The 10,185-nt window shown below is 38.3% G+C and overlaps 2 protein-coding genes across 2 annotated transcripts; one reads left to right on the top strand and one right to left on the bottom strand.

The window, feature by feature from the left end:
• Window positions 1-700: 700 nt before the first annotated feature.
• Window positions 701-3,747, bottom strand: LOC138948663 (selenoprotein F-like). Its single transcript, XM_070320249.1, has 4 exons — window positions 3,644-3,747; window positions 2,906-3,079; window positions 2,379-2,442; window positions 701-1,790 (listed from the first exon to the last, which is right to left on the bottom strand). Exons 1-4 carry the CDS (start codon window positions 3,686-3,688, stop codon window positions 1,612-1,614), a joined length of 462 nt encoding a protein of 153 aa, XP_070176350.1. The 5' UTR covers window positions 3,689-3,747; the 3' UTR covers window positions 701-1,611.
• Window positions 3,748-3,931: 184 nt separating this feature from the next.
• Window positions 3,932-10,178, top strand: LOC138948664 (oligosaccharyltransferase complex subunit ostc-like). The gene is made up of 4 exons (XM_070320251.1): window positions 3,932-4,101; window positions 4,711-4,784; window positions 5,490-5,707; window positions 10,025-10,178. Exons 1-4 carry the CDS (start codon window positions 3,963-3,965, stop codon window positions 10,044-10,046), a joined length of 453 nt encoding a protein of 150 aa, XP_070176352.1. The 5' UTR covers window positions 3,932-3,962; the 3' UTR covers window positions 10,047-10,178.
• Window positions 10,179-10,185: the final 7 nt, after the last annotated feature.

Here is a 10,185-nt window from a genome sequence, read left to right as displayed (position 1 = left end):
TAAGAAAATTGGAAAAAATAATTTTATGCCTGACATGAACTTGCAAATCATGGAACCGCAAGTAAGAAATTTGTACTTACCAGCTCTTAATTAGTGACTGCATAAATTTTATGATGATGGTGAAGGTGTTGAAAAATAGTCTGTTTACATGTAAGATATTAACTGTTGTGGAAGACTGGTTTCTTGTTTGCTAAAATGATAGATGCTAAAGTTTTATCATTTGGTTGATGCTGTTAGTGTTGCTTTTATATTAGCATTCACCTTTGTTAATTGATTTTTACCGTGCAGTCTGCAGGGAGCAGTCTGCATGAAGTTTTTGTTTACTTTGTCAGCGCAAGTGAGCGGTCTGGCACTTGATATCATTTGTTTGTGCAAGTCTAATTTATGTGTAAATCAAATACTTAAATGTTTTGCAACCAGTTCCTGGTATGTTGATTACTAGTCTTCGGGACTAGTTTTCATCCAGCTATATTCATACCTTCAAACTGCCACTCACAGATAGAAGCATGTCATGTATTGTTATTACTATTACAATATTAGGCTTCAAATATATTTATTGCAATAAACTGCTAAACTGTGAGATGTGAAATTTCTACCTTCTCTTGATTCAGTGAATGTTGAGAGCATGAAATATTTATTCAGTTTTAAAACACACACTCTCAGTCTCATGCATTTAACCATACATGTACCACAAACTATAAACCCTTTAAATTTATTCTCATGTTATCATCCATTTCTCAGATTCCCAGTCAGTCTCATCTGGCATCAGGTAAGCACATTCAAAAGCAAACACACAAAAATAACCTCATTACCTATGTTAAATCCAGCAACCTTAAGCAAACGTGAATTATATCAGACAAACTTCAGCTCTGTCCATTTGCATAACAGTTGCTCAACCCAAGTGGCAAATATAATAACAAAAGTAACAGAACACCAGCAGACTGATTTGACAATTGATCGTAAACATTAAAAATGTATACAGCCTTGTTAAACCACACATCAAAACAAAATGGATAAAATTGAAACTCAAATTTGAGCTAAATGAATGATACCAAGGAGACAGATGTGGATCATTTCCCCATGAAAAAAGATCTATGCAGCAAATGCAATTAATTGTGCTGGAAATGTGATAGCCTAAAACCAACCCTGTAACTGCAAGCATTGGAGAAAAACACCCCCCAAAAACAGAATAGAAAAACATAAAATGACACAAGACGTCAGAAAATGACCTGAAACATTTCAGTTCATCCACTTTCACATACCTACAGAGGCTTAATGCGGAAGCTTCATTGAGAAATACATCAGAAAGTTTGTTTCACGGACAAAATACATCAGAGATGATGAAAGATACACCTGTGTGACATACATCAGGCAGTTAATGTTGCACCGTTTTTGGTTGGTTTTTTGATTGCAAGTATTGATTTACTGTGAGCATGTGTGAGACAGATGTTCTTGATTCCAATTATTCAATTGCTATCTGATTTTCAGCATGAGAAGCCACAGCAGAAGAGATTTCTATGTATTTTGTCCGAGAGGAGGCCCCAACCCTCCTTCAAACTTCATTTCATAACATCTTGTGTGGACCAAAAGCAAGCAAGCGTTTCAGCTGCTTTACTGCTTCAGTCGGGACTGCAGGAAGGCTACAATGGTATCGGTATCCCACTTCTCGATGCCAAACGTTTGCTGGACGTTGTTGTCTTCGTCCATCAGTTTAATGATTGGGTCTGCACCACGCATGTACTTGATGTTCAGACCAGGAAACTGAAGGGGCTTGTCGCCCTTCACAAACGCTGAAACAGTCAGGGAAAAAAGAAACGTGACAGCTAAAATTATTATTATACTCGATTTCTTAAATACAGTGGAACCCCACTGTTAAGACCCCCCAATTTAAGACTTCCTCCTTTTTAAGACCCCGTTTCCTCGGACCTTCTATTCATAACCTCTGTAAATGTACCCCCATTTTAAGACTCCCTGAAAGTCATTAGAAAGCAGTTCTGGTGTGAAACATGACACTTATTATGACTGAAACAAACATTTGCTCATACTTTTCTCACAGGGTCTGATTCTACAATTACAAACCATCATCTTCTTCAGTGTTTGTGAACTAAAACTCCTACATATACTTGAATTCCTGCAAGCGAACTTTTACTTACATGAGCAATTATACTCTCTTCAGCCATTATATTTATTTTTTTATTTTTTTTAAAGGAACAATCTGAATTACTGTTCATTGATTCAGTTTCACAATTCTAAATTAATACTACTTATTAGATTCAGTCTGATCGCTGCATGGTCTATCACTGAGTGTGACTGAATAATGGCCTGCATTATTAGACAGAGGACCTGGTGAATGTGACAGGTCTCCACTGACAACTTACCTTGCACCTGAGGATACCTTCCCAATTTTCATCCGCACACAGCCAGTTCTGCATAGGGGAACACCTGAAATTAAATATCGTCCATTGTTCATATTACAACAGTACAAATGCAGCTTAATGACTTCAAACATCAGAAAAAGAGTTGCGACAGCAGCCTTCAATGTTTTTTGACCGGATGAAACTACTCAAGTTAAATAGTTACAAGCAAGACTAACCCTAAAAGTTCTGCACGAGTTCACATTTGTCACCACCATAAAAAGATATCACATATAATACACCAAAAACTACCAGCAAGCTGAAGCCCAATTTAAACAAAAATGTACATTCAAAATGTTTCAAGTCGTGAAAGTCTCTGCTGTTGGAATGGAAGAATACAAATAAATAATAAAAATAGTAATAAGAACAACAGCTAAAAGTAAAACAAACATTTTTACACGACAATTCTCAGAGCTGGCAGAAAAAGTAAGGAGAGGTGGTAACAAAAATTCAAGGCATGAAATAACACAGATCAGTCATTAATCTTATACCTCTGCCTCTGGTTCTGGGGCAGAGTCTTGCTGGCAGCACCCTATGCAGCCGTCTTTGAGTTTGTGCAGGTTGAACTTGTCCAGGTCATCACAGGAACTGCACATCAGGTTGTTGGTAAAGCCCATACCCCTGCATTCTTCCAGGAATTGTTGACTGCACTCTCCATAATAAACCTGTGAATACACACAAAAATCACATTAAATCTTGACTTCACTCATACGTCAGCATGATTTGGAGTTGAAGTGGAGTCCTACCAAATTCTATGTTAGCTGTTTGAGTGTTTCTATGTGCAAATCTAAAATAAACTGCATTTAATTTCAAATTTTATTTTCTTCCGCAACCCTCCAAAGCGCCACTAATAGTCAGAACGTTGACCCTGGGCGTTAAATGGAAGAAGAAGAAGAAGTTTAACATAACTGTCAAACATATAAATTCCTTTTCTCCATAATCATGAATGATTTTTAAAAATTGTACTATGAATCTTCGTATTTGAATACCCAAGATCAATATCCTGTGTGATTATATTGTTTACTCTTGAAGCCTCCATTGTTCAAAACTTCCTGACGTGTCACCGGTTGCTTGGTCTGCTCGACACTCCGGTCTCTTCAGCAACCTCTTGTGCTAAGTGCACAATATTTCAGTGAAAAAAAACATCACGTCTAAAACATAGACTCCTTCATGCATCCACTAAATGCGATTTAAAATCAGAGTATCCTCATAACACGCACAATACTTACTAAAATGAAAGAAAACAACGACAGCAGACTTCGTAAGTCCGCCATGTTGTTTTCAGATACTTCCCAACTGGGAAAGAGAACTGTACTGATTGAGAATAAGGGCAAACATTGAAAAGTGCTAGAAGAGGAAAATCTTTTTTAAGAGATTGTCTGCAACTGATTTGTAGATACTAACATCTAAATGGTACCTTTTGTAAGTAAATTGTTGTTTTTCATGTGTTACTTTTAAAAAATAAAAGCTTCTTAAATGTTGACAAAATGAGAATAGAGACATACTGAGAACGGAAGTGCGTCTAGCTTCACCGTTTGCCACATCAACATGGAGGCCCTTTACAGCGTACCATTCACAGTGTTTGAGCTGCCAATCCTTAAACTGAAGAAGCCAACATGGCTGAGGCAACCTTCAGCTATGGTCGTCTTTGCATTTGTACTGCTTTCATACTTCTTGGTTACAGGAGGTATTTATTGCACTTGAGTTTTCCTTCTTTACCAAACGGGTAATGGGACAGCCCAAGCACTATAATACTGACTATACCAGTGCCACTGGCACTGATAAAGTGCAAGAAAAGATTAATGAACAAGTAATCCGCTCAGTTCCTCATTGTAATGCAAATATTTTGCAAAGATGATAGTTGCTGTAATGGTTCTGGGATGTGTTTGCATGCCTGCATGAAATAAGTACCATCTACAGTATTCAGTAACTACCCCCATTCCAAAATTTGTAGGACGGGCAATATATTCTTTGAAATGCAGTCAATAGCTAAAAATCTAGATTAATATATATAGAATACTGGCTGGATTAGTAAAAATATGGCATGATTGATTTGTCCTAATTTATTGAGGACGGTGGAGACATGATGGTGGATCAGCATATGCACCTGAAAAAGTGAATAAGCCGCCTGTGGAGGGGCGTATTCTGGAGAGAAAAAAGGAACATTGACTGATCAAGATTGGAACACTTGGTGTAAGGATGAACCTCTCATGGGACTAAATTGGGATATTACCGATGGATCAGTGTTTTTGTTGATTTCAAATTCCATTCTAATTGCTATTGTTTATATTTGCAGGCATTATCTATGATGTCATCAACGAACCACCAAGCATTGGATCAACAACAGATGAAAGAGGAAACAGCAAGCCTGTACGTCCTTTTTTTGTAGCATTAAACAAATTTTCTAAAATATGAATTACCGACTGTTCTGATACATAATAATTAATATGATAGTTTGGGTTTTAGTGCAAATCCAAAAGGGCAGAAGCGCTGCTCGTTATTTGTGTGTGTCTTTAAGTTTAAGCAGTTCTGTACTAATTAATAGTTAGAGTAACCCTTGTAACAAACTCCACAGAACACCACCACAGCAGTAACTCTCATTCATTCTATCATTGTGGTATCGTCAGTTTTTAGTATACATTTTCAGTTTTCTTGTAAATGAACGCCTACAACTAAGAGTACAGTGGTACCTGCTATGAAAGGACACCCTTGGGACCAGTTCAAAGTGGCCCTACATTGCAGGTGGCCTGTCATGACATATATATATTTATATATATGTTGGTAAAGATAACAGACAAAGGGCTTCCAGAAAGTGTCCTTTCATGGGAGGTGTCCACTCATCAGAGGGGCCTCACATTGCAGGTACCACTGTAGCAACATTGCATGCTGCTCTTTTTAGTAAACACGGACATGCAATGCATGTAAATGGGCACACTCACACAGGTTTACACAAAATAAATCTGTAAGTCTCCAAGTGAAGGGATAAAATGTCTATTCAGCAGTCTAAAGGTTCTGCATCAGATTATGCCTGCATACTTATGGTTCATGGATATTTATTCTGTGTCTTTAAAACAGGTGGCATTCATGCCATACCGTGTGAACGGCCAATACATCATGGAAGGGCTGGCTTCTAGTTTTATGTTCACCCTGGGCGGGTTGGGCTTCATCGTCCTCGACCAGGTCAACAAGCCGCTGATGCCTCGGCTGAACCGCATTCTGCTCCTGTGTGTGGGCTTTGCTGCCATCCTCATCGCCTTCTTCATGTGCAGGGTCTTTATGCGCATCAAGCTGCCGTAAGTTGTGTATTTTCTCCGTTATCTGTTGTTGGAAGTTATTTTGCTTCATTTGATGTTGGAGAAAAACAAAATCTCCTTGCTCGCCATGACACAAACTACACAACTGTCAGATATTTGTCTTTGATGGATTCTTGAGAACATAGGAAAGCAAGACGTTTCTGTTTTTGTTTTTTGAGGATGCTAATGTGATGTGATTGTGTGTAAGGGAAATATCACAATTTAAGACCACGAGATTCTTTTATAAAATAGTTTTATTTGTTGGTTGGTCTTGTTGCTAGTTGTCTTTGTTTTGTGTGTTTGTATCACTGCGAGTGAGTGTGATTAGTTTTGTTTTTTGTAAGGCAAGTAAAGTTCATAAGTGTATGCTGGTGGTTAGACGGGATAGACAGACACGAAAATACAGTACAGTGGAGTCCAGCTATAACGAACCTGGGTATAACGAAATCCCGCTTTTAACGAACTGCCATTGATTTCCCGGCAGACAGCCTTCTATTTCTTACTTGTTACTTTCCGACTACAACGAACCTTTTGAACTCATTTGCATAACGAACCCCTCTTATAACAAACACGTTTTCATCGCCCCAGAGCCGTTTTGTCTCTAAAAGTCACAAGGCTACAACGAACTGATGTCAATAATTGTCTCCAAAGACAAAAATACACAAACACATGTGCACATCGCGTGATGAGCGAACTCTGAACAAACCGCGGGAGGTGCACGGAACAGCCACAGCCACTGTGTTTTCACTATTCCGATCAGCTGCTAAGCTATGACTGTGCTCAGTACACACCAATACACATCGGGCACAAACACGTTTTCATCGCCCCAGAGCCGCTTTGTCTCTAAAAGTCACAAGGCGACAACGATCTGCCTGTGCGGCGAGATCAAAGGCAGCTGGGTGGCCTTGTTTATAGACACTCAGTAACCTTCTTCCCAGGGTTCATTGACCCAGTTTTAGCTATGAGAGGTGGTTCTCCTTTCATATATGGCTGGGGGAAGGGAGAGAGAGAGAGGGGGGGGTAGCTGGCTAAACTCAGTGGGGTGTCTGGTGTCACTGTCAGCAGGAAGATCATTGGAGAGAAATAGAGAGGTGCACTCTTCCACACAGTTTCCAAGCATAAGTTGTCACGGCTTTAGGGTAGGCAGCGAGGGAGAGTGAGAGCGGTGTTGTGTTTAGTGTATTTCCGACTGAAGAGTGAAAAGTCACTGCCACAAGATCGGCATGCAGTCAATAAAGCCAGACAAAAAGAAAATAAATAACTTGATTATGACATGCAGCTCTATGCTGCTTTTTATTCAAACTGGTTTTCAAGGTTATTGTCGCAAAGCATCTGCACACATGCCTCTGTGCTGTGTTTGTGTGGCTGCTTTCCTATGTCAGTGCATGGTGAGTGCGGTCACTGCCTTGAGGATTTATTACACCCCCGGTATAGGGGTGTGTATAGGTTTCGGTCGATGTGTTTGTTTGTTTGTTTGTGTGTTTGTGTTCGCATATAGATCTCAAGAATGAACGGACCGATCGTCACCAAACTTGGTGAACAGGTTCTATACATTCCTGAGACGGTCCTTACAAAAATTGGGACCAGTCAAACACACGGTTAGGGAGTTATTGGTGGATTAAGATTCTACAAGGACTTATAGAGAAACATATTCATGGTCAAAGGGAAATAACCTTCTCAGTTGGTGGCAGTGAGAATGGGTGCAGTGAGAATGGTTATTTCCCTTTGACCAACGGGGGTGTTTTTCCTACCTTGAAGGAATTTCTTGTTTTATCTCTGAGGACAGGCACAATACTGAGCAACGAAATGCTGACATGAGCATCAAAAATAAAAAATGCTCAGATGGAAAAGTCTATGATTGTAATGGGAGCTAAAACACAGCTTTACCGGAAATAAAAGTCAAAACATAATTGCCTTCATGTCTCTTTCCTTTATTGATCGTCAATCATAGGTATGCATGGACAATGATGTAAGTACTTGGTGGACACCAACTGCAAGATATTTCTATCAAGTTAAAACTTTTGGAATCTTTGATTTTGTCTAGTGTTTGAGTTACATTTTATCCATAAAATCCAGCCAGACAGCACCTACATTTTGTGTAAATCAATTGAGCAAGAAATAGTTGTTGTGAAGACACCATTACTTACATCATTTGGCAAGTCCATCACTTTTGTACAAGAACAAGATTAGGCAGCATTGTAATGCTGCTGATTTAATTGATCACCTTTCTGGTAGACCATGCAACACAACTGAAAACAAAAGTGAAGGCCTGAAAATAATATGGCAAGTGAATCAGATGTAGCGTAAGTTATGAAGACACCAAGCGTAAGTTATGAAGACACCAAAATTGTGAAGTCTGTTATGCTTGAATTCTAGTACTCTTGAAATCTAGTCTGGTGTGTAAGAGGTTCCTGATACAGTTTGAAATGATCAAATCATACTTGAATATTCAACAATGGCAAATATTCACAGTTACAGGCAAAGTCTGAAAATTATTACGTAAGTTATTTTTGACACCTGAATTGTTGTGTCCAACATTACCAACATCATCAATTATCATCGTTTCACAACTGATTATTTTTCTTATTCGCTTGTTTTCTTTTTCTGTTTTCTGTAGAAGATAACATACGTAAACATGTTTTGATTTACATTGTATCTGCCATCTACCACAATGAACTGAATTGCTGATTGCGTTGGTTCGAGTGACACGAAACGAAAATGGTGTCAGAAATACGAACGTAATCTAAAACAAGCCACACTATTAAAATGCAGGAAAATGTAACTAAAATTTCCCCTTCAGAGCTTTCTTTATACAAACTCGAAGAAACTTTAAGTCAATCACAAAAATATCAACTTTGGTTCAAGAAAAGGTTAAATTTTCCTGACGTTCGTATTGAAAGACACCAAGAAATGTCGGCAGAGTGGCGAGAATGACGAACGAAATCCACTAAGTTCAGCATCAATTTAAACAAATGCTGGTGATTTTGTATAAAACAGGAACAAAAGTAGTTGCCTGTTGGGTAACTCAGCAAAATCAATTAGGGATCGATGATTCTTGAAGTTCGTCTGTCTGAAAAACTCTTGAGATGTCGTAAGTTTGCGCGAAACGCCAAAGACACGAACAACTTTCAGGTCAAAATACCTCCTCTCAATGCATTGTGGTAAAGGTGAAGGCCATTTATTCGTAATCTGTGGAAATTTCCGCAGTGCATTGAGTCGATTGACATTCGTTCGTGTGCCTGTGTCGACTTCACGTTAGATTTTGGAAGTGCAAAAACGTAAGTAACGCAGTGACGCAAAACGTCGGATATTGCCTTTCACACATTCTTTCACAACCCTAGGTCTTCTGATTGCTTTTATTTGTGCTAGATTGTGTCATTTTATTCAGTAACTTCCAATTATCAGTGGAAATATCAAGTTGCATGTGAAAGATATGATGATGGTATGGACTTCGATCAGCGTGTGAAGTGAGACACGAAGCATTACTTACAGAATGCAATTTTTTTGTCCACGCTAACGACACATTATACGGTAAAGAAAAAAAATGAGCATATCTAATTGTTAAATACACTTAGTTTGACCAAAATAAATACAAACATGACACTACAAACTGCTTCACTTACCATTGTGCTTTCTCAAACAAGATCACTCATTTTTGTCAGGTTTCAGTGGCCATTTTAAGTTGTATTTTCAATGGAAAATAATCAAAAACAAAATAACCATCAACAGAAAAAATAATCTGTAAAATGATATTAATTCTTTATTCTCTCTTTAATCACAATACAACAACATTAACAACCAGAAGAAAACAGTTCTTTGCAACAAAAAAATCCAGAAAGTGGTTACCATTCATTTTGTACTTTTTGCCCAGTATTGTGCCTGACCTCCTCTTCTTTTCAACTCCATTCATACAAATCATTTTTTACAGAACGTTTAAAGAAATATTAGGAGTTTGTTGTTATTGTTTAGTAGCCACAAGAAGTGGTTAGCATAGACTCAATCCTGTTGTTTGTGTGTCTCTGTGTGAGTGTATGGGGGAGGGGGTGGTGTGGTCACCCCTCTCATGAGGTTGAAAACTCTACAGCGAATTATTGATATAACGAACTAAAATGCATCTCCCTTGAGATTCGTTGTACCCGGACTCCACTGTAAGTGAGAGCTACAGTTGGAGGAAAGAAAGAAACAAGTTCTGATTGTTCGCTCTTTGTATATATATATATATGATAAAATATAGACCAGCGACATGCTTTATGAATTTCTTTCAAGTTTTGTGTATTATGTCTTGATTATTAATGTTTTGGCTGTTTATGGTTGCAGAGGATATTTGTTGGACTACTAGCAGCAGCTATGGCAGCAGTCACTTCATGTCAGAATGAATGCAGCGAGAGTGCAGTGTTTTTCATTTGTTAAAGGAGTGTCACAGAGTACGTGTTTAAATTGTTTAAGGATGCAATAAACCAAATAAATAAAATGGTTTG

Source organism: Littorina saxatilis, linkage group LG15 (assembly GCF_037325665.1).
Source record: "Littorina saxatilis isolate snail1 linkage group LG15, US_GU_Lsax_2.0, whole genome shotgun sequence".
NCBI lineage: Eukaryota > Metazoa > Mollusca > Gastropoda > Littorinimorpha > Littorinidae > Littorina > Littorina saxatilis.
Note: the sequence above shows the minus strand (reverse complement) of the source record. Positions and strands in the feature narration are given on the sequence as shown.

Excerpts from the sequence above, each read along its gene's own strand:
- LOC138948664 (XM_070320251.1), top strand. The coding sequence starts at position 3,963 with ATGGAGGCCCTTTACAGCGTACCATTCACAGTGTTTGAGCTGCCAATC. Across the intron at positions 4,102-4,710 it reads ATACTTCTTGGTTACAGGAG|GCATTATCTATGATGTCATC; the intron begins GTATTTATTGCA and ends TTATATTTGCAG. Across the intron at positions 5,708-10,024 it reads TTTATGCGCATCAAGCTGCC|AGGATATTTGTTGGACTACT; the intron begins GTAAGTTGTGTA and ends TTATGGTTGCAG.